This window comes from Amborella trichopoda, chromosome 9, assembly GCF_054954075.1.
Source record: "Amborella trichopoda isolate Santa Cruz 75 chromosome 9, AtrichopodaSantaCruz75HAP2 v2.0, whole genome shotgun sequence".
NCBI classification, from domain to species: domain Eukaryota; kingdom Viridiplantae; phylum Streptophyta; class Magnoliopsida; order Amborellales; family Amborellaceae; genus Amborella; species Amborella trichopoda.
The window spans coordinates 45,264,416-45,289,618 of record NC_142344.1 but is presented as its reverse complement, the minus strand read 5'-3'; the positions used below and the strand labels follow the sequence as shown (position 1 = coordinate 45,289,618).

Here is a 25,203-nt window from a genome sequence, read left to right as displayed (position 1 = left end):
TGCTCGAATGTTTTTTATTGAAATTTTAGGAAGAATGCCACGTGACCAGTAGGCCTGTGAAGAGAGGAAGAATGCCACGTGACCACGTCATCAGCTGGATATGTACACACGGAGGGGAAGACTCACAGGTTATGTGGAGAGGGGGCATAACAGACTAGCTACCCTCCTCTCAGAGATGCACAGAGAGAATTCAAAGCTTGATAAATACAAAATGGGGGGTAGTTTTGCTTGCTTGCTCTAGATGAGCCACTACAGAGCAAGGGACAAAGGTTCAATGGTTATGCCATAAGAAATGTGATCGACATGGATGTCTTCAGTGGGGCTGCCAGTGTTTCAAAAAGTGCTAGGCGGCACCTAGGTGGCTGTGGGGGTCCAGGCCGCCTAACGCCTAAGCGGGCGCCCAGAACCTGGGCGGCCCAATAGAAAAAAAATTGTTAGAATTTTTATCCATAACTATATACCAAATTTAACAGTATAACTATATAACACACAATCCATAATCAATATTTCCATGAATGAGGAGAATTGTGATAGTCCATAATCCATATTTTCATACAATGCTAATTAGACAAGCATACACACAAGAGTTTGATAGTAGAAACTAGAAATTTAGAAAATATACAGTCTAGGACTCAATAGTGAACAGTCACTACCAAGAGTCAAGCGTCTTCAACTCTTCATTCTTCAGTCATAATGATCATCATTAGAAGGAGTAAGGTAAGTATGCATCAGATTCGAAGCCATCATCATCAGAGTCATCTCCCTCTTCAACATAATGCTCGCCCTCCTCTGTTTCTTCTGAGTCTGCCTCTTCTTCCTCTTCGTCAACCTTCCTCTTACTCAAGATGAGGCCCTAGGAGTCTTGGCTGCTTTACCATTTTCTATCTTTTTCTGTTTCCTTGAACTCAAATATTGTATAATCTACTTCCTGGTAGTCTCATGAACATTTTTACACGGGGCAACATGCCCCTTATTAACGGCAAGGTGTGTTTTGAACCGGTAAATACCCCCATTAGTATCATTTCCACGATAATTACATTTAATACGATTTTTGTCATTCGGATTCGGTTTATGACCATACTTGCTACTCGGATCACCACTTCTAGAAGAACCTGGAGAAGATATTTCTATAGAGAAAGACTCATTTTCATCCTTTTCTGGTTCTACTAAATTTAAATAGTTTAATTTCATCCTGGATAGCTTCAAGAACTTTTTTACAAGAAGCAATATTCCTTTTAATACCAGCAAGGTGTTCTTGAATCGGTTAATACCCCCATTGGTATCTTTTTCACAAAAATTACACGGTATACAATTTTTATCTTTTGGTTTAGGGTTATAACCATATTTCCAACCCGGATCACTTATTCTAGCAAAACCATAAATAGACATATCCAATGACAAGGATTTTGTTCATGTTTGTCTTTTACTGAACTCATATATTGGTTAGTCTCCTCTCTGATAGCTTCAGAAACATTTTTACAAGGGGCAACATTCCCCTTAATACCGGCAAGATGTTTCTTAAACCGGTTTACGCCCCTTTTGTATCCTTTTTACAATAATTGCATCTTCTGCAATTTTTGTCATTCAAATTCGGGTTATATCTATATTTCCAACCCGGATCACTATTTCGACTAGATCCTGAAAAAGACATCTCAAAATAATACAAGCAATCTAAGAAATAAAGTTTTGCACTTCCTTTGATTGCTCGAACTCCAAACTTCCACCTCTGAGATGTTTTTTGGTGCTAAAACATTAAAAAACACCCTCTAATAGGATTAAAAAAAACTACAAAACTAAATCTAATCTTAATGGGTGATGTTTTGATCCATTTTCCGTAACTTTGATAAACACTTTGATCCAATGAAAATCACAAAATCTAGTTTTTTTTAAGTTTCTCTCTCTCTAAAATGGGTTCTTGTGGGTTTAAGTTTCAAATGAACCTAAAACCCACCTTTAAAAACATTTTTTTCTCAAAAAATCCATTTCCACTCCCGGACGGGGCGCAAGGCGCCCAAGGCTGGGTGCTTGCCTAGGCAGGTGCCATATCGCCTAGGCAGCCGCCCAGGGACCGCTCGCCTAGTTTGGCTGCCTAGGCCTGGGCGATGCGCCCAGGCCTTTTGGACCGCCTAGGCACTGGGCGGTCCGCTTTTTGAATCACTGGGGGCTGCTCTCGTAGGCATGCATGCCAAATGTGGTGGTGTCCAGTAGGCATGCATGGTCTTTGATAGAAAGAGCAGGCAAGATTTGGTGTCATGGAACACCATGCATGCAGGATATGCCCTCCATGGCACATGGGAAAAAGGTGATCTCTGTTGACCATCAAAAGCAAGACGGTGGGATTGAAACTGATGCCATAATATTTTGATCTCTTCTTGCCGCAGGTAACCATGCCTGTTTGGTGGATCAAGGTTGGGAGTATTTCCATTTGATGAAGAACTACACCATTTTTGAGGGAAACCATAGTATTGGATATGGAAATGAAGTACAAATTTTTGTGTGGTCCTCGCAAGATGTGGTTGCCACCACCAGGGCTTACAACCTTACTTGGTTACATCATCATGGATCAAACTACAGGGGTGGGAGAGGAAAAGAGGGCACCAGACTGATGGTGAGTGGAGGACTTTTCTAAAGTGATGGCAGAGAGACCACCATAGTAGCACGATGAGGCCCCTCATTAGCAGGGCAGTCAATTAAAGCATTTCCCTCTCTCCATGTATGTTGAAAAGCAACATGCATGGGCCTATACAGTAGGGCTATTTCTTTGAAAAAATGGTCAAGAGCCCATGGACAGGGGGAACACGCTTTAGCCCAATCGATAACATTTTCAGAATCACCCTCTACCTCCAAAGAGGAACCTCAAGAGAAGTCAAACAAACAGAGCCCATCTAGGAGAGTCTTGGCCTCTGATACTGTAAATGTAGTGTTCCGGACTTGACCTGAGAAGGTTAAAAGAAAGGACGATGTACTGGCCCTGGAAATACCCCAAAAACCAACTCTTCCCAGGTTACAAAAGGAGCACCTATCAAAATTGAGTCTCATGGTACCTGGCTTTGGCAGGACCTAGGGGTGGGTGCTTTGCAAGAATTCCGAGGTGGAGAAAGAACTTTTAACTCCTTTGGAATTCTAGCCCACCCTATATCATGGCAATGGGTCTTTCTTTCACAACTTGAAAAGTTGACTTCCAATCCTTGAAAATTCGCATATTTCGTGCTGTCCAGATGGTCCATAGCCAGGCGATAATCGAAGCTTTCCATAATAGATGACCTGAGACCGTACGGGGGAATTGAGAAGTATGTATTGAATGGTTGCTAGACGATCTCAAGGAAGACCCACTTGATGCCAAATATCCTTAGGAGTCCCATAACTGCAAGGCCCAGTCGCACTAGAAAAAAATGTGGCCAGTCAACTCCACGCTTTTTGCACATGCAGTGACTGGCTAGAAGAAAGCATCTTCTTTGAAGCTGGTCTACAGTTCGGGGCCTCTTATGGATGATTAGCCAGCATAAGGCCTGATTGTTTGGAGGGACTGAGGAGAACCATGCATTTCTGGCTAGGGCAGGAATTGATAAGCTCTGTTACAGGTGGTTGATCGCAAGCCACAACGTACAGGTTGGGCAGCAGGTTTCCAGTTTCTCCAATCCATCAATCTTTCCATAAGGAGACTCGATCCCCTGATTTAGCTGAAAATCGAATACGAGAATGAAACAGAGGAAGGACCAAAGAAATACATTTCCATGCTCCAGATTATCTCAAATTGATCCCACCTTTTGGAAATCAGATCTATGACCGATAACCATCCTCCAAAGATGGTCCTATTGAATAGCAAATCTGCACCACCACTTTCCAAGTAGGGCAGTGTTCATGTCCTTTAAACTCTAATAGCAAGAGCCCCATCACTCTTTTGATTTGCACACTGTTTACCACTTATTAAGACCGTTTTCTTTTGTACCAGCTAGTCCTGACCGAAGGATATCCCTTATTATAGGCTCTAGCCTGTTGAAAATGGACATCAGCATCTTAAATTGAGACATTTGAAAGACTTGTATGTCAGATAGCATTGATTTGATCAAGGTGGTCATCCCCCATAGTGAAAGGAAGCACCTTTCCATGCGCCAGTTGACACTCGAATCTCTCCACCACTGCTATTGCAAAGGAATTTTCTCGGCTTCACCATGCATAGAGATATTCGAACTATTTGCTTGGAGTGGAATCCATCCCACATCCCATTCTCTTGGTGAGGTCAGCCACTGTAGGTGGACTGGCACCCACCCCAATGAGTCCAGTTTGGACATATTGTCATTCCATCACTTCTAAGAACCCTAAAACAGCCACATGTTGTCCACGTGTTGTGGGGTAGCATCACAAAACACCAGCTTATCATTGGTGTATTGGAGGTCGGATATTGTAGGACCCCCTCTTGAGGATCGAAAGCCATGGGCGAAGCAATGACTGTATAATATAGAAATCAAGGGACTGAATGATTCAGCCACAATTGCAAAGAGGAAACGAGAAACGAAGTGCCCTTGCCACAATCTCCTTAATGCTTGCAAGAATTAAAAACATACAGCAGTAACAAAGAAGAAAAAAAGGGGAGAGAGATCTAGTGAGAGAGAGAGAGAGAGAGAGAGAGAGAGAGAGAGAGGAAGAGAGAAAGAAGTTTAGAGAGGGAAAAGGAAGAGAAAATAGAGTCACTCTGGATTTTAAACTAACCAACATGCCCCTCTCTTCGAATATATATTACTACTAGTATACCATGATGTCCTTTTAGCTAGGGAAATGACAAATAAGCCATTAGGGACTTGATACAGTACAAAAGACTAACATTTAACATTTGTAACACTCTCCCTCAAGGGGGTGCATAGATATCCCTCATGCCAGTTTACGATCAATTATATTCGAGGGTTTCCAATGGCCTATGCATGAGTACCTGCTAGCAGGTAGTCGGTTTTCACATGCGGAAGGAAAATTTCTTGGATAGCAACTCTTTCTCGAATGAAATAACAGTCTATCTCTATATGCTAGGTTCTATTATGCTGGACTGGATTGTGAACTGTACTAATAACTGCCTTTTTAGACGTTGATCCCTTCACAAGAAAACCACATCTTTAGAGCTTCACCACTTTGGTCATCTTATTTTTGGTATTGTTCCATAGGAGTATCAACACTTATTTTAAATTTTCATTCAATTTTGAAGGATGTATATTATAGTTTTAGTTTTAGGATTTATTTTTAGGGTTTTTTAGTTTTTAGGGATTCTAGGGTTTTTATATATTTTTATTTACTTCATTAGTACTATTCATAATTACTATTCACAAGTACTGTTCATGGGTATTGTTCATAGGGGTAAAACTATCATTACAAATTTTAAGTTAAGTTAAGATATATGGATCAATGTATTATTTATTTGGACACTTGTTGTATTTAAAACGTTAGATTGTTATATATAAGAAGTGTGTGGGACCTTGAGGGGGTGATTCCATATGACTTTCAGAAATTATAAGAGAAAAAAGCTTAGGCTTTTGGAACCCTAACTTGAGGTATGGATTAGAAACTACAGGTTTCTTTGAATTGTGCTTGTGTTTTGTTAGTGTTGTTTTTATTGTTTTTCAAAATTCTCTTGCATCAAATTGGCAGCAGAGCCCACCATCCACATGGAAAGTATTGTAGCAGCATACGGAAGTTACTGTAGCAATGTAGTGACATTACAGTAGCGAAGATTTTCTATGCCATAGATCAACAACGAAGCCAGGAAGGTACAACCAGGTCTAGTGTTTGTTGATTTTGGGCTAGGTTCATAGTTACCAGAAGCGAGAACGGCTCCGGTTCCGAGAGTGGGAGCGTGGATCGACGGCTACCCAAAGCTCAGAAGCTCAGGGAGTGAGTTCCGATGAGGGTAAAAGTAGCGGATTGAGATATTCTATGAACATGGAGCACATTTCCAATACATCGGGATCTATATCCTTATTTAAAGGGTACGCATTCCATGTCAAATGAGATTGTGTTCGCATATCCATTAGGATCGCGTTCCCATTGACAACAGGATCGCACCCCCAGTTAAGAATGATCGCATTCCTATTTGGATCGAGCTCCATTCAAGGAAGGATCGCAATCCGTGCATCATTAGTCCGCACTCTCATCGCAGAACTCCATTTGTATAAAAATTTGGCTTAAAATATACGTATTTTATTTAAAAAGTTTCTTTTACATAGAGATGGAGTTTCGAGAATGCAGGGATCGTGCTCCTAAAATTTTGGGAGCGGGGATTTAATTTATTCAGGAATGAGATCTACAATTTTGAGGAACGTGTTCCGTGCGGCAGTGGAATCGAGATCCTTGGCGCATGGGATCGAGAATCCTATAAATAAGAGCCAACTCCCAAAAATTTAAAACGAGTTCCGGTCAAGATCCCAATCATGGAATGCTGGAGTTGGGTTTTGGAGCGAGAGCGCCACCCCAATTGGGTGCTCCCGGTAATTGTGACTAGGTTTGTTGAATCAGCATATATCTTTTCAACGAGTTTTTGTTGATTATTTGTTTAGGGTTTGTGATTTTGGTGATCCTATATCGGTAAGACAAAATTTTAGAAGGGGGATTTTCGTGGACCCATTCAGTGATCTCAGAGATGAGAGAATTAAGGAACTTGAAAGGCTAGTCTAGTAGTTGACGCAACAATTTGCAAGCCTCAATAATGAGCAAGACGATGTTTTAGCCCAAGAGGATCTCGAGTACAAGCTTTTTCACTTTCGCGCTCCGCGTGTGGAATCGGATGAGATGAGGATCGTAATAGAAGATCTAGACATGGGGAACATCACTTTAGGGTTTTCAATTTGAAGGATAAGATTGTTGAATTTGACACAGATTGTAAATATGCAAGTTTGTAAATTGGGTTTCACCACGAATCTTTAATATATACTCAGATGAACAACAAGATCTCTTAGGAGATCCGATCTATGATGAGGATGAAGATGATGATGAAGAGATTTAGTAAGAGGGTGATGAATATGGAGAGAAGGAAGCAGGAGGAATGATCCAAACCATGGCCTTTGAAGATTTCATTAATATCAAAGAGGTGGAATATTAGAAAATTGAGGGCATTGGAATCAGAGTAGTGCAATGGAAGCATGGTTGACTCAAACTCTATAAATTATAGCCTTGTATTCAGAGAGTAATGAAACAAATGTCGAGAAAGCCTCCAAAGATTAGAAAATTGAGCTTGGAGTATCTTACATGATTTTCAATGAGAGTTCAAGAGCACCCGTGCTTGATAAATTTATATCGATTCCTCATTACACATATGAAGATTCTTTTCTTTGAGCCAACAAAGAAGAAGAAGGTTGAAGAAGGTGGTTTTCACACTGAATTCATCTTAGCACACTTCAAAACTCGAGGACGAGTTTTCTCCAACCAAGGGAGAATGATGCGGGGCAAAATTATTGTTATTTTTATTTTTTATTTAATTTCAAAGAATGTATATTATAGTTTTAGTTTTAGGATTTCTTTATAGGTTTTTTTGTTTTTAGGGATTCTATGGTTTTTTTTACTTCATGAGTACTATTCATGATTATTATTCACATGGGTAAAACTGTCATTACAAATTTTAAGTTGAGTTAGGATATATGGGTCAATATGCCTTATTTATTTGGACACCGTTTTTACTTGGAACATTAAATTATAATAGATAAGAGGTGTGTGGAGCATTGAGGGGGTGATTCCACTTGTTTTTTAGAAATTGAATGAAAGAAAAGCTAAAGGTTTTGGAACCCTAGCTTGGGGTATAGAGAAGAAACCCTAGGTTTCTTTGAATTGTGCTGGTATTTGGCTTTTGTTCTTGTTGTCTATATTGTTTATCAAACTCTTTTGGTAGAAAGCTCTTGAATTACTGAATTCCTTGGAACAATTACCTATTACAATATCATCCACCTATACAATTATATGGCAATGGTACTGACTTTGGCATATTATACACATAAGGCATGGTCTACATGATGCCATGCATGCTGAAGGCTTTTGATAGCACCACTAAACTTCTCAGACCAAACTCAGGAAGACTTCTTTAGTCTATAAATGACCTTTCTTAATCTACAAACCTGTCTCTCATATTCAGGAGCCTTAAATCCAGATGCAGCTACCATATAACTTCTTCTTGTAGTTACCCATGAAGGAATGCATTCTTGAGATGAAGCTGGTGCAACCTCTCCAAGTTAGCTGCCAAAGACAAAAGGGCACAGATGGAGTTCATCTTAGCACAAGAGCAAATGTCTCCTAATTGTCTATTGCACAAGTCTGAATGAACTCCATGGCAACTAATCGTGCCTTGTATTTGTCAACTGTACGATCAGCTTTGTGCTTTATAGTGTAAACCCGTTTGCAACTACCCAATTTCTTCTCTTTAGGAGGGGCTACTAGTTCCTGTGTACCATTCTTGATTGATGTTCTCATCTCCTCGCACATAGCCTCTTTCCACTTTAGATGAGCTAAAGCTTCAGAAACATTGGATGAAAGAGAAACCAAAGGCAAAAAAGATATGAAAGCACGATAGTAAGGAGAGAAGAACATATAAGAAACAAAGTTCCTAACTGGATTTATAGTACAAGTTCATTTACCTTTCCTCATAGCAGTGGGTAGATCAGAATCATGAGATTGAAATTTAGTGATATTACCTAAATTAGAGGTATGCAATTGGCTTGAAGGACTGTTATCTATGGTGGTCTCCACTTATTTTTGTTTCCCCCAAGTATAGACTTCTAATTCTCTCTTTACCATCAAGAGATTGCTCCCCATTGTCCTCCTATGTTCCAGAATCACGAAAATTGGAAAAGGAAGAGGAATAAAATACCTCTCTTTCACACTATTCTCCCCTTGAAGAGAATGTGGAAAAAGGAGAGGACTCAAAGAAGGTCACATCCATCGAGAGGAATTTCTTTCTTGGCAAAGGATCATAACATTTCTAACCCTTTTGAGAAGATGGATAATAAAGAAAAGTACATTTTATAGATTTGGGATCCAACATTGTATGGCACAGACTAAGAACATGAGCAAAGTAAACACAAACAAAGACCTTGTGGGCAACACTAAACAGTGGACAATCATGACATGGAAGTTTATAGGGATATATGCACTCTTTTTTTTTTTTTAAGAATGGGGATATTGGTAATTTAAAACATGAGACGGTATCTAATTGATAAGACAGAATGCAGTGGGTATAACTTCAGACCAGAATTCTTGGGTACAATCATACTCGAGAAAAGCACGACCCACCTCTAAGCAATGTCAATTCTTTATTTCAGCCACACCATTTTGTTGTGGTGTGTAAGAACAAGAATTTTGATGTTCGATACTATATTCTTCCAAATCGGACAACAACTCTCTATTGCAAAGCTCCCCACCTTGATCAGACACTTAATTTTAGAAAATCAAACTGGAGTGTGGATCATCTCAGGAAAGACATCAAATGTATTACAAAATTCTTCTTTGGTCGTCATAAGATCTAAGTACATTGAGAGAAATCATCCTCAAAAGAACAAAATAACAACAGCCAAAAATAGATGTAACAGGAGAGGGACCCCAAACATCAATGTTTTATCATCAATGCGTAAAAAAGAGTTTCTGCAATGTTTTGACAGTTCACAAACCTCAAATTGAAACTCTGATGCACTAACCGAAATAAACAACTTAGAAAACAAAACTTTCATGGCAAAAAAAGATAAATGACCAAGTCGGAGATGTCATTGCCAAATCCGATCGTTATTAATATTGACCTTAGACTTAAGGGCTTGAGTAGTTGCTTCGAGTATAGAATGTAGAGACCACAAACTTCATGAGCGCTACCAATCGTCTTCCTTGTACCTAAATTCCGAAATATACAGTGGGAAGGAAAGAGGGTTACAATACAATTTAGGCTCTTGGTAATGCTACTGACAGACATTAAGCTTGTAGCAAACTGGGAACATAAAGAATTGATGAAAATGACATTTGAGGGGAAATATTTACAGTTCCTTTTCTAGAGATAGAAGAAAGACATCCATCAACGGTCCTAGCTTTGTCTCTACCAGAACAAAGAGAATAAGAAGAAAACAAGGAAGACATACTGGCTATCTGGTCTGAGGCTCCTGAATCAATAATCAAAGATGGTTTAGATATATTAAGAGAGACATGGCAAGCAAAGCATGAATACATGAGTGTGAAAAAGATGATGTAGAAGTAGTGGATGAGCCATCTAAGAGAGCAACCAGCCAAGGCTCTCAATCTCCTCTTTAGGAATTCATATCATCTATATTTGAGTAGAAATTGGAGGTTCAATTGCATTGATTAATGGCTGGTCAGTACTAACAGCAGCTCCCCTAGTCATAAAGGATTATAAGCATTAAACTGACTTGGACAATTGTATTTGGCTGGCTGACCAACTAAATTCTGGTACGTTTCTATATTATGACCATTTCTTCCACAATGGTCACATATCATCATAATTTTATCTCCTGGATTAGGTGTCTCTTTTCCAAATTTGCAAGATCCAACCCCTTATTGTTTTGGAGGTAATGAGGCTGAAGCAAGGGCAAATCAATCAACTACTTGAGTAGGCAGCATGACACTTTTCCTACTCTCTTTACTTTGGATGAAAAAGTACACCTGATTGAGCGATGGAAGATAATCCGTATCGAGTATTTGAACCCTAGCTAACTCAAACTCAGGGTTCAATCCAGCCAAGAACTTTAAAATATGGTTTTGCCATGCAAACTACTTCTTTTTTCCCCTTCTTCCTTGCAGGCTGGCTTAAAGAACTGGTAATGGTGTAACTCCGCCCACATGCTATGAAGCAAGGAGAAATATGCAGCAAGAGATCTCTCCCCTTGTCGATGCTGGGAAATTTCCTGTCTCAGATAGTACATTCGAGCCACATTTTTTCTTTCAGAGTAGGTTTGATATTACCAAGTCCCAAATCTCTCTCATGCTTCGTAGGGACAAGAAGCACGTACTAGCCGATGGTCGTAGAATGTAAGTACCAAAACATTACGGTCAAATTTTAAGTTTCCCACTTCTCATGTGAGGGATCTGTTTATTCGGGTTCAATAACCTTTCCATTGATGAACCCAAATTTTTCCTTTCCACTAATAAAATTTTTTGTTGACTGTGACCACTTTAAATAATTTGTTCCATCAAGTTTGACAGTCAGAATCTACAGTCCAGGGTTTATCTCCATGGATATCCATATGGTGGGTTACACTTGGACTACTAGAGATGGCAGAGGAGTTACAAATACTAGACATGCCAGCCACAGCACAAGTTGTCTAACTAAGAAAACTTGCTGAACAACACAATCAGTAACTCAAAAACATGTTTATTGACACAATCAGCAACTCAACTTCACTTCCCATTAGGATCCCAGACACAGTTTCCGAGATCTATAGGGAGGTCAAATCCTGCATTGGGATCAAGACTGCAGATCGAGAGATACTTGAAGAGACAGCAATCAAAATCCATGCACCGTGAGGTACCTAAGATATGAGACCATCCATAAAAGATATCTTGATAATGACTGAGTCTCACTACTCAAAAACAAAGGTATGACATACTTAGGGGTTCTGAAAACACTATCGAATCATCCCAACCAAATCTAGGGGTTTTTAACATCATCATCCCAACTAGATCTAGGGCTTCTAACATCTTTGAGTCATCCCAACCAGATATTGGGTTTTTAGGCCATCAATCATCCCAACCGGATCCAAACCTAGGGCTTTTAACACCATTGAACCATCCCAACCAGGTATAGGGTTTTAATCCAACATCAAGAACTTAAACTCAGGGTTTTTCACTAAGTAGCTTGTCTTCAGATTTAAGGTTTCTGACCATGCCGGTGATGGAGACCATCCCATGGTCAGATCACATCATCAGGGTTGCAATAACCATGGCCAAAGTCTACTGTGATACCAAGTTAAAAACATGCAGCAGTAAAAAAGAAGAAGAATAAGGGAGAGGATGATCTAGAGAGAAAAAAGAAAGGAATGGAAGAGACAAATGATGCCCCTCTTCTAATATATAGAAGAATAAGGGAGAGGATGATCCATACGCCCCTCTTCTAATATAAATATTATTATTTTTTACTTGCATACAATGATGTCATTTTCATGAGGGAAATGACAGCTAAGTTCTTCGGGACTTATATACAGTAGAAAAGAGTATATAACGTTAATATTAACAATAGGAAGTAGCTGTAAGGGCTGCCACTGACAAAGAAGCCGAATAATACACCCTGCAATTTGTTTGGAGTTAATATTTTCCAGCAATTTTCTTTGGATCAAGAGTCCCATTCTTCTTCGTATGTGCAACTATGTTTCGCCAAACTCAACACATACGTACCGAGTGGACACAGACGTCTCTCCCATCTTGTTGTCCATTTTTTTGCTAGAAATCGAATTTGCAATGAACCACACCATTAAGAAAATATAATTTGCATGCCCAAGATTAGTATACAATAATAAATGTTATCCACAGAGCTCACACTGAAAGAGCAAAACTGTAGAAAATTTTGGAATCTAATATTAATTTAGGTATTCATTTAAAGAGCACCACTATGCCACTACATCTTAATAAGCTCTTTGATCGATAGGCATGGTGATCTGCAATTTTTCAACACTTCGCAGCTGGGAAGAGTTCAGTTCTCGTTCATGTATTCTTTGCAGGAGATAGATCTCACGAACAAACAGAGGAAGGCTGATTTTGTATTTGTCAAGGATAAATCTGCACTCTCCAACTCTGGTTCGTGTATTCTTTGCAGGGGGTAGATCTCACCAACAAACAGAGGAAGGCGGATTTTGTATTTGTCAGGGATAAATCTGCACTCTCTGACTCTTCTATCAACACTTTGCAGCTGGATAGGGGTCAGAAATCGGGTTCATATCTTCTTTGCAGGTGATAAATCTCATCACAAACTGAGGTAATATGAATAACTCAAATGAATTTGAGGGATAAGCAACTGATACACATCACAAACTAAGGTAATATGCATAACTCAAATGAATTTGAGGGATAAGCAACTGATACACATCACAAACTAAGGTAATATGCATAACTCAAATGAATTTGAGGGATAAGCAACTGATATACATCACAAACTAAGGTAATATGCAAAACCCAAATGAATTTGAGGGATAAGAAACTGATACACATGGTATGGTGAGGATGAGTTAAATAACATTCATCAAGGACTTGCAAGAAACACTGGAACGGGGTAGACTTACTCGTGTAGTCGTCTGTAAGAGGTACAAAGGAAATCCATGAGCTGATGAAGAATATATGACGGAGACTGAAAGGTTATAAAGTGGGAGGATAGGTAAAATCCTGGAGGGAAGCCAAGGAATAAATTGAAGGTAGGATGGGAATTTGATTTGAGGGAGGCTTTCAGCAAGACTTCTGATTTCACAGAAGAAATAAACCTCCTCAGATAGATTCCTTCCAATGATGTGCTTGTGCATTGATACATTAGTTCATGCGTAAACAGCTCCTCTCTCTCTGTCTCCCTCTCTCTCACACACACATTTCCATTTTCTTGAATCCTTTTTATCTGAGTCCTATTCTTTTTGCATTTTCCTTGTACTTCTTTATTGTTTTGTTATTTTTAATCTTCCTCCATTTTCATTTTCTTCTTTGCAATTTTCTGCATTCCCTTCTTTCACTCTACTTTTTAATTTCAATTTTTTCTTTACCATCTAAAGTTTGTGCAATGCATGTACTCACAGCACATAAAATTCAATGTTTGTCACAATATTTAATATGATAGAATCGTAAATATAAGAGAGTCACGAAATGTAAGTTTCTCATTTCTACTTCAATGTAATTTTATACAACAATCAAATAGATGAGATGAAGACAAGTAATTAGAAGCATCTTACATAACTTGTTGCTAAGAATGCATTGAGTTGAGTTGTTAGTACAAATCTAAGGAGTCCAGCACTCTGCGTGCGTGTATGTGTAGTGCTGACTGCCTCTGCTCATTGTCAAGTGAGGATCCAAACTGGCTTGCAGCCCAAATGAGGGAGGCACACTCCTCCCCAAGAAGGTATCTTAGGTCTTCTTGTGTGGATGCCAATGGAGCCTTTTGCCACACATTTGGACTATCTTTGTTGACTGCATTTCTATTTGCTGATGGCAATACATGCCCCACTAAAAGCAGCAAAAACTCTCCACATTTTAACCTGAAATCATGACAACTTTCACTGAATTGCTTTCATAGAGCAGAAATAGCAGAGATATACTGAAAAATATAATTATAAACCAAGCGAAACTATCATGCCCCCCAATACTTCAGGAATGTCACATGACGCATCAAGGAATCAATTGGATAATACCAAACATATCATAAAACTGAGAAATTAAGGCAGAAAAATACAATTATGAGGGATATAAGCCACAAAGCTCTTGATTTGTTCAAATAGATGGAAACATATTGCAATTTCTCTTATAAATAACCAAGCTAAAATAGAGAGAAAGTAATTGCACAGGGAGTATTGTGAGGGAGGGAAACAGAAAAGGGAAGAGGAAGGAGAAGCAAGGGATAGTGCCTGAAAAGACGATGGAAGAGAGCAATGGTGGAACTCCTAAGCAGTGAAAGCAACTGCAGAACTTCAAAGCTAGCCATTATCTTCCTCTTCTAAATTGCAAATTTAGAAATCTTACCATTCTCATTAAAAGGGACCTTTATCAATTTCTCAAAACTATCTCAACTATCAATGGAGTTCTTGAAAAAGTTTAAGCCCTTTGCCATAAAATATTGTATTTAGGGAAAATTATAGATACCCCCCAATTTGTACTTTCTAGGCACACCAAAAATTTATTTGATACCACACTACCCTCTTTATTTTTGTACCCACCCCCCCATGTAAAAAAGTTGAATCTTTTGTTCCAGAATACCCCCTGTTTTAGACCACGTTTCCAAAAAATGATGCCTAACATGTGCTGCTCTCGCACAAAAATGTGTTGGACAAGCTTGTGCCAAATCGGCTTTTGAAAAAGTGTTGGACTGGCTTCTGATATTAAAATTCTACTAGTCCGGCACAAAATGTGTCGCATCGGCTTATATTGAAATTGTGCAGGTCAAGCACAAATGTGCCTGACCAGCTTGTATATTCAAGTTGTCCCGGTCCGACACATTTTGTGATGAAATGGCTAATATTGAAATTGTGCTAATCTGGCACAAAATGTGTCGGAGCTTGTATATTCAAGTTGCGCTGGTCCGACACATTTTTTGCTAGAACGGCTTGGAGAGAGAGTGGGAAATGGAGGTTAAAATGATGGTATTTTGGTTAAAAAAAAGAAGTCATCTTTTTTGCTTGGAGGGTGGGTGCAAAGCAAACCGTGTTGGGGTTACTAGTATGGGGTGAGGGGAATGTTGAGAAAGTACAATTTGGGGGAGTGTCTATAATTTTCCCTTGCATTTACTCATACAAGTAATTATGGCAAGGAGTGTGCATATGTATGTATGTTGGGGTTAGGGGAACTCTTCTTGTTTTTTTTTGGAGAACTCTTCTATGATACCATTTTTTTATATATAGATAGAGGTATTAAATATTATGAGACCATTTATTTTTGGTAGAAAGGAAATCACAATAACTTTTAGCCATTGGATGTAAAATCCGATAGATGAAAGTGTTACATCATTCGAGAAATTTTTTTCGGACTTTGTGCTCAAACATGACACATCCTCAACCATTCGATTTCAAATCTAACGGTTAATGATGGTTGTGACTACGTTGTATCAAAAACAAACGGTTTCATTGTATACATTATATAGATAGAGGGATTAAATACTATGAGACCATCTATTTTTTAAACAAAGGAAATCACAATAACTTTTAACCATTGGATGTGAAATCCAATAGATGAAAGTGAGTCACAACATTCGAGAAATTTTAGTTTGGACTTTGTGCTCAAACAATGACACATCCTCAACTAGCTGATTTGAAATCAAACAATTAATGATGATTGTGACTTCCTTGTATTAAAAGCGAATGGTCTCATTATATACATTTCCACACACTGTAGCACTTCGCCTATAGGCGTTTTTAAAACTTATATCTATATATATATATATATATAGGAAAATGATCCTGTGAGCCAGTGGGCTCACAAGTAAAAAAGAGTCCAACGGCCCAGATTGAATCTAGGCCGATCAGACGATCATGGATGCCCGATAGTGTTTAAATTTTAAATTTTTTTCTACAAATCCAAATCACTTGAAATTTTAGGCGTGTGTTCATAAAAAATAAGTTGTATCTTTGAAAAATATCAAAAAAATATTTTACATGAAAAAAGTGACCAAAATACCCCCGTAAAGTTTCAGGGGTATTTTGGTCAATTTGGTTTTTATGGATTATTTTTTTTATATTTTTATTAGGTGTGGCTTGATGAAAAGAACATACACCTAAAATTTCAAGTGATTTGGATTTGTAAAAAAAAATTACAATTCAAACACTACCGGACATCCGTGATCGTCAAATCGGCCCAGATTCAATCTGGGCCGTTGGGCTCATTTTTTCATGTGAGCCTACTGGCTCATAGGATCATTTTCCATATATATATATATATGGGTGCGGTTTCTATAAGGTTGCAACCTTAAACAATCCAATTAAGGCGCACCTCCAAATTTTATCATAACATGTAATTTTGTTGTAAAAAATTCTTAGGATTATCTTAAAATCTATCTTCATATCTAATTAGAAAATTTTAAACTCCCAAAATGGTTAAAATCAAGTAGATCTATAAACATATGAACATCTTAAAAATGGATGGTCTAGATAATATGCTGCAAGATGCACTATTTTTGGGACTCAAAAACTTTGTTTTTTTTAATATTCATACATCTCGACATCGAGATGATCAATTAGAGGGCTTTTCAACACTAAAACAACGTTTCAGATAGATTTTTGAGGTGCAACCGTAATTCTAAATTTTAAGGTTGAAATCTTATATAAACTTTTCCCCATATATATATATATATATATATATATATATATATATATATATATATATATATAGGGAAAAGATCCTATCAGCCCAAGGGCGTACTGCTACAGTAAACTCCAACGGCCCAAATTGAATCTGAGCCGATCTCACGATCTTGAATGTCCTATAGTGTTTGAATTTTAATTTTTTTTTTACAAATCGGATTGATTTGAAATTTGGGCCGTGTGTACATAAAACATAGGTGAATCTTCAAAAAAAATAAAAAAATTATTTTACATTAAAATAATTGATCAAAATACCCCTGTAAAGTTTTGGGGGTATTTTGGTCAATTTTGTTTTTTGCGGATTATTTTTTTTATATTTTTATTAGGTGCGCTTTGATGAGAAGAATATACACCTAAAATTTCAAGTGATTTGGATTTATAGAAAAAAAATTAAAATTCAAACACTAAAAGAGGTCGTCATCGTCAAATCGGCCCATATTCAATCTGGGCTATTGGCGTTTACTGTAGTGGTCAGCTAATGGACGTACATAATCCACTCCCATATATATATATATATATATGTAAGTTAGAAAAAACTAAGAATTTCCTACTCCAAAATTTTTGACGGCATAATGCCCTTACATATATAAAATTTAAATTAACAATAGATTGCTTAAAAATTTTTAGAAGGGCAATTGTAATTTTAAATTACTTTGTCAGATTATTTTGTTGCTAAAAATTTCACGAGTAGAGAATGCTAAGTTCAACACAAGTAATGCAAAATCCCTCTATAATGGATATTCAAGCCCATATGAAGTCATAGGGCACGGTTAGTTCCACGTACCATACTGCAACATATCATTACATCCTTGAACTGCATCACAATAGAGGTCTTGAAACAAATCCGGGGACGCAATCATGATATAATAATACAATGTTGAAAAAATAAAATGAAGATTGGAATCTCAAACCAGAAGTCACGCACAAGACAAACAAACTGGATAATTGAAAAAGACTAATAAATAGCTGACCTTATATTATCTTCCAACTGCTTGTCTTTTATAAGTTCTGCAACTTTCTCAGTACCAGAGTATGCTTCATAGTCCTACAGCATTTAGAACGAAAGTATTATAACAAGTTCGTGAAATTGTTAGAAATTTAAGAACCAGAAACTCACTTGAGTCAATCATAATAGACAAGACGAATAAAAAGGGAGATACAATGATATCTTCCTCTAGGAACCAAAAAGCATGAACATGAAGAGGCTCTATTCAGCCAACATATCCCACCTAAGCTCAACTTCATTTCTTGAAACTTCTATGCAATTTTAGTTTTCAAAAAACAAAATGTTCTAACAACAGAAAAACAAGAATGCACAAAAGATAGGTAGTACTAGTGTGTTCAAATAAGGTGAATTAAGCCATTGTAGACATCAATTTTTTTTGTCTATTTTAGCCATATGCCTCTACATCTCTTTCTAGAAATTATCTCAGACCATTCGCAAAGGAAGTGATTGCATATACATGAAATAATTATTAAATGTAGAAATATAGTTTCTTTCCAAGTAAATTCACAAAAATAAGCTTTTGTGGCAGAATCATATTGTAGACTCCAACACTAGGATCTCTAGTGGAGGGCAAAATTATTCCTTTTTTTTTATTCAATTTCAAAGGATTTATATAATAGTTTTAGTTTGAGGTTTATTTCTAGGGGGGTTTTAGTTTTTTAGGAATTTTAGGGTTTTATATTTTTTATTTATTTCATGAGTACTATACACAAGTATTATTCACAAGTATTGTTCATGGGTACTATTCAAAGGGGTAAAACTATTATTACAAATTTTAAGTTTAAGTTAAGATATATGGGTCAATATATAATTTGTTTGAACACTTTTTGTACTTGGAACATTAAATTATAATATATAAGAGGTGTGTAGAGCCTTGGGGGGGTGTCATATTCCACATGATTTTTAGAAATTGAAAGAGAGAAAAACTTAGGCTTTTGGAACCTTAGCTTATTATGCTTGTGTTTGGCTTTGTCTCTTGTTGCTTCTATGTTCTCTCAAATTCTCATGCATCAAATTGATATTAGAGATGCAATCTACATGGAAGGTACTATAGCACTGTACGGAAAGTATTGTTGCACTATACAGACAGTACTGTGGCGTCACTTTTTGGTGCCCGAGATCAACAACAAAGAAGGGAAAGGGGTCTAGGGTTTGTTGATTTTGGCCAAAGTTTTGCCAAAACAACCTAGATCTTGCTGATTTCGACAATTTTTTGCTGATTATTTGACTAGGATTTATGATTTCGACCAACCCATGCCAGCGACAAGGGGTTGTGCTCCGTGCTCCCAGAGATTAGAGAATTGAGGAATTTGAAAGGCAAGTTCAGCAGCTGATGCAACAATTCACGAACCTAAGAGGATCTCGAATACAAGCCTTGTCATTTTTCGCATATGGAGTCCAATGATGAGGATAGCGACCGAAGACCTAGACGTGTGGTGCATCACTCTAGGGATGTTGATTTGAAGGATGAGATAATTGATTTTGATACAAATTGCATCGAAAATCAGAAAGTTATAGATTGGGATTCATCACCAATCTTTGATATATACTTAGATGAATAACAAGATTTCTTAAGAGATCTGAACTATGATAAGGATCAAGATGATGATGACGAAATTTTCGAAGAGGGTGAGGAATATGGAGAGAAGGCAGCAGAAGGACTGATCCAAATTGAAGTATTTGGAGATCTCATTAACATTGTATTATTGGGGAAAAAGATTACATGGATCAGGAAGTCCGAGGAACCCACTCAAGGGGTCTCAGCAAAAAATGTGTTTAGTCTATCAAGTAAAAAATGGGCTTGTAGAACTGCCCGGTTACATCGATATACATGGAGCTTCCAAAAAAACGCTTCCAAAAAATGCAGCGGGCCAAAAATAAGCCAGTACACAAAGTTCTTAAGTTATATGCCAGTCCAGAGCAAAAAAGGTGTTGGACCCGGCTTGAGCTTGTCCTTGGCTTCTAGTTCCTTCCTTCGCCAGTTGATTTGCAAAGTTGTTGGACGTCCTCCATATATGCTTCTAGGAGACGTCCATAGCCCTGCAAATGTGATTAATTTCATCAAAGATATAGATAAGGTGCCATGGTGGAGAAGACGCTTTGCTAGCCCATGAGATGATGTTTTGTGAGTCTCCTTCCACCATGAGGTGCGGGCCCCAAGAACTGTTAAAGGCTTTCAAGCCTAGGAGGAGGGCCAAGGTGCACTGAAAAAGTTAGGAGCATGTTGCTTTGGTGTTCTCTAAAGACCACCCCCCCCCCTCCCCCCTGGCCCCTGCCGGGCCTGGGTTCCCTAGGGAACAACCGTCAAAATTTAACTTGATACAACCTACTGGCGGTGGTTGCCAGTTGTCAAATCTAGTTTCCAACCTCGGTTGATGATTGAGGATGTTTTTCCATTGAGAGAGGAACAGGCTTCCAGGAATGCTTGAAAAAACCTTATGATTAGAGGCCCAGAAGGTTACCAAGGAGGTCACCTTGTGAAGGAGAGCCACTGTGTAGAGTTTTTTCCCTTGAAAGATTCTATTATTTCTTTCCACCCAGACTGTTCAAACGGTTGCAGCTATTGTTGCCTTCCGAAGGATTCTTCTGGCGTTTGGCCAACATAAGTCAAGATCGCACGATATCAAGGCCTTGACCGAGGGAGGGGTGACCCATTTGATGCAGGACTTGACCCCAAAGATCATAGGTAAAGTCGCATAGAATGAATAGATGGGGATTGGATTCCTCCTCACATTGACATAAAGCGCACCTATCAGGGATTGGAACCCCTCTCTTCTGGAGATGGTCCACCGTGAGGGCTCTATGAGAGCCGGCAAGCCAGTTGAAGATCTGAACCTTGGGTGGAGCTAGGGTGGACCAAACTTTAAACAGAACCGAGGTAGGATTCCTTGGGAAAGTAGGGGGTAAAGTTAAGCTCTTGTAAAAGGATCCTAAGAACTTGCCAGAGACTGCAAGGGTCCAAACTATTGCGTCATTGCCACGAGGAGAGATGAAAAGAGAGTGCAGGGTTGAGGGATGTATAGGTCAATGTATTATTTGCTTGGACACTTTTTGTACTTAGAACATTAAATTATAATATATAAGAGGTATGTGGGGCCTTAAGGAGGTCATATCACATTATTTTTAGAAATTAAAAGAGATAAAAGATTAGGCTTTTTGAAACCTAGCTTGGGGTATGGAGAAGAAAACCTAGCTTTCATTGAATTATGCTTGTGTTTGGCTTTGTTTCTTGTTGATTTCTATGTTCTCTCAAATTCTCCTGCATCAATCTCACACCGAGAACCCAAAAATATAGCATATGCAAGCTAAGGGATGCTAGAAGACATGTCTAAATTAAGGTTTAATGATGGGAAAACCATGAGACATTTGAAATTTTAAGAGGATATCATACCATCATATTAGCAGGAGAGTCCAGCATAATAGAGATTATTGCATCCAAGCATGCAGCACGCTCAAGTTGTCCTCCAGTGGATAGAATCCTAATCAGCACCTTCCATGCAACAAAGTTTATTAGCAATAGTATAAATGTTATCAGGGTGCATGCTAATAACATATACATTTAATATACATGAGATTTCATGATATAGTTTTAGTTAATTACAAAGTGCATTATCTTGATTTCTTAATAAGCAAAAGGGGGTAGTTTTTGGTGATCAATAAATTAAGGAATTGTGTACTATAATTGCTACAAGGAGATTACAATTGCAGCTAGCCGTTAGATGTGAAATCCGATAGCTTATGGTGTGTCACAAAGTTCAAAAGATTTTCTTTGGGACTTTGAGCATTGTCAATGGCACACTTCCAGCCACTTGATTTCAAATCCAACGGCTAAGGATAATTGTGATCTCCTTGCACCAAAGGTAAATGGTCTTATAGTATACTTTTCCATAAATTGAAAGCTTTTTAAAAAAAAAAAAATTAAATGTCTGAACGAGAGGTACAGAGCTGGCAACTCGAGAACAAATAAAAACTAATGATGGTATGGCTGAATTCATAAAATAAATAGGGGCTGTACCTAGAGACTGAATATCAGAATACATGATTTAGATTAACAACCTATCATGCAAGTCTCCACTTAGTTCTAAACCAACTCTATAAAACTCTATAACCATTATATATACCAGTTAAACATATCCACAGAAAGTGACATCAACTCTCCAGTTTCTAGGTTCTAGACTCAACCCCAATTGACCAATTTCTAGGGTTCTAGACTTGAGACTTACCTTCATTGCTTTATGCTGATGAGCCAAAGTCCGGCCCTCCTTGTGAAGAAGACAGCAACCTTCTAAGACTCTAAGAGCAAGAGCAACTTCACAGTCTATTGCAGGACTAGTTATCTGAAGAGGTTCGACATTGTATATGTGATCCAAATTGTATACCACATCACCCTTTGAAGGTATTAATGTATGCTGAAAAAGAACTGGAACCACTGCAATGGAGCCAAAGATCTTCATCAGCCTTATATGAAACAAGAAAATTACTAGATCCAAAATGAGGACCAAAGCCTTTTCTAAAGGTCTTATAAAGTGATGGGAACCAAAGAAACAAAATTATCTCATCGAGAAGCCTATGTAGACCTGACAATTCCTTTGTCAAAAAAAAAAAAAAATTCCTTAGTAACTTGCAGCTAACAATAAAAAAAGAGGCAGTTTTCTTGTAGCTTCCATAGTTAAAACAGTCGTATGTAAAGATTAGTCCATTGTCTCGAAAAGGTTGATCTAATGCATGCAAGAAAACATTTTTCATAACTAAAAAAAAAACCGTATCACCTCATATTATGGTTTGTTTGTTTTGTGATACATCAAACCAACATAATTTTAGGCATGCAAGAAACAAAGCGCTTACACTTGCACATCTTCTTGTCTCGAAAAGGTTTGATCTAATGCATGAAAGAAAACATTTTTCATAACTCCGAGATAAACCGTGTCACTCAGGTTATGGTTTGTTTTCTTTGTGATGCATCAAATCAACATAATTGTAGGCATGCAAGAAACACAGCGCTTGCACTTGCACACCTTCCTTACTCATGCCTAAAGTAGGAAGAGTTTAATCAAGCAAAAAAATGAGCTACATCCATCTTCTGATTGAGGATAAAGGGCCTTCTCCCTCTCCTAAACTCCGGTCCTAGGTGTCTCAAATCTGATGAGAATCTTTATTTTTGGGGAAGAGTTCAATCAACTTTTATTAAGAGTTCAATAAAGGAACATTTTGAGCATTGGATTCTCTAGCTTCAGATTGTCCATTTTACATGGCAGGAGGATGAGATAAATGACCACCTACTCATTCACTTTGAGTTTTTATTGTTCAATTTGGAAGCTGTTTATCCCTAGCTTTGTATATCATGTTACATAATACGGATACATGTGCAAGCCTTTGACACGGTACGAGCGTCAAAAATATCAATTTCAAAACTGGCATTTCTAACTCAGCATGTTCCTATGCAATTTAGAGAGGAGGGAGGTGAGATATTTCACGGAAGTTAGTACCTTCTTTCAAGAAGAAATCTTAAGAAGTGTCTAGGTTCTAAAGTCTCAGACACAGGTGTAGTGTCCTTGAAGTGTGAACACTCAAAATCGTGGACATGCAAACCCATGATACATACTATGTAGCAATTTACCCACACCTTTCCCAACTATTTTCTCATTCATCTACAAAGGGGCATTAGGCTGCATTCCCCACCCAATGTAGAATACCACTAAAACAAATATCACAATATGAAATTTTTAGACTTCCAAATACATTTGATCTCTCACAACATGAGTGTCTACATATGCACTAACTCAAGCAAACCCCTTTAGCCTGAATTGTGCCTAGAAATATAACGTATTATTATTCCATTTTTCTCTTTTCTTCTCTTTGGCAAGCGCCATGAAAATATGAACAATTTGATTAATGAAAAAAAATATGGAATCGGAACAGAGAATGAAAATATAGAAGATATAGGATGTAAACATTTACAAGTTACATCCTGTCTATTAAAAGCAAGGCTTTATTCTTCAGTGGGGCATTGTACATTTCGAGCAGCCAATGAGATGGGCTAGATTTAAAAAATTAAATAAATAATGAAATACATAAAATTCAAAAAGGTGAATTAGCTAGTGTTAGCTTACTGCTAATTTTCTACCATAGTAACAGTCGTTTGGGATCCTAGATGACTGAAAAAAGTATAAACTCTGCAGTGTAGATTAGATTATTCCACCTTTTCCAAAAATATTTAAACGATCACAGCTCAGTTGTTTCCGAGAGAAATGCTTCATCTTAAGTATCTCATCTGAGCTCACGTTACACTATGTTGTTCTTAGGAATTGGGCTTGGGTTTGAGTGGTTGGTAGCTCACGTTTTGAACATCTCAAGTTCAATTCCTATGCTATTTGTTTCAAGTCCCCCTTTATTCACCCAAAAAAAGAAGTAGAAGGTTTATGCAAATTCAAATAACAAGGCCATTCCAATCACACTTAACCATAGAATGGCACATAAAAATCAGACTACAATCAACACAAAAACCTCGCAAAAGCTAATTAGGAGCAACAAAACATTTAATCAATCAAAAGTAAATTACTCAAAGGATCCCCGTTTCTAATTATAAACACTAGATTCCGAAGAAAATGAGAAGGGTAGAAATCAACAATAATGAAAACAGTATGCCTGAAATTTTCCAATAATAAACCCTTGATCCCGAAGAAAATGATAAGGGTATTAAAAATAAGAAAATGGAATGAATATGTATAAAACCTTGGAGGTCTCGATAGGTCTGGCTGTCCTGGAAGAGCTGGATCATGGGTTCGGACTCGGAAACAGATGCGAGGAACTTCAACAGATTGCGAAGCCCTCTTAACCTTAAGAATGAGAAGTGAGCCTGTGCTTCTCTCAATCCGGTGCGTAGGGATAGGGTTACCTCCCTCCTCAATCTCTCCCTCTTCAGTGAACACACCAATTCTCCTGCCACTGTACTTGTTGTTGATGGCTCCAGGCCCTCGGCCCATCGAGCCTTCTTCAGATACATTTGATCCTCTTCCTCTTCTCAAAACCCTCCCCAACTTTTACTGTCCCCTGGTCATGCAATTTGTCTCTCTTCTGTCTCTCTCATTCTTAGGAATTAGTTGTCACTCTCTTCTTGCTCTCTGCTCTTCTCGCTCTCTCATTCTTAAGGTTCATTTTCCTCTGGCAAGGTCGTTCATGTGAATACATGGTGTCACC

At 38.0% G+C, this 25,203-nt stretch overlaps 1 protein-coding gene across 8 annotated transcripts; it reads right to left on the bottom strand.

Annotated features, from left to right (window-relative positions):
• ISI1 (binding protein) lies at positions 1 to 25,150 on the bottom strand. Of its 8 annotated transcripts, none has more exons than XM_088848238.1 (6): positions 24,739 to 25,150; positions 22,230 to 22,435; positions 21,398 to 21,496; positions 17,972 to 18,045; positions 13,887 to 14,189; positions 1 to 407 (listed from the first exon to the last, which is right to left on the bottom strand). In XM_088848238.1, the coding sequence occupies exons 1-5, from the start codon at positions 25,007 to 25,009 to the stop codon at positions 13,922 to 13,924; spliced, it is 918 nt and encodes a 305-aa protein (XP_088704364.1). In that variant the 5' UTR covers positions 25,010 to 25,150; the 3' UTR covers positions 1 to 407; positions 13,887 to 13,921. The 8 variants fall into 8 exon arrangements, with proteins under 8 accessions (XP_088704364.1, XP_088704363.1, XP_011620648.2 ...); XM_088848237.1 differs by having other exon boundaries at positions 13,892 to 14,189; XM_011622346.3 differs by lacking the exon at positions 1 to 407 and adding an exon at positions 9,438 to 9,846 and having other exon boundaries at positions 13,892 to 14,189.
• Positions 25,151 to 25,203: the final 53 nt, after the last annotated feature.

Excerpts from the sequence above, each read along its gene's own strand:
- ISI1 (XM_088848238.1), bottom strand. The coding sequence starts at position 25,009 with ATGTATCTGAAGAAGGCTCGATGGGCCGAGGGCCTGGAGCCATCAACA. Across the intron at positions 22,436-24,738 it reads GACCTATCGAGACCTCCAAG|TGGTTCCAGTTCTTTTTCAG; the intron begins GTTTTATACATA and ends GCTCCATTGCAG. Across the intron at positions 14,190-17,971 it reads CAGTTGGAAGATAATATAAG|GTTAAAATGTGGAGAGTTTT; the intron begins GTCAGCTATTTA and ends TCATGATTTCAG.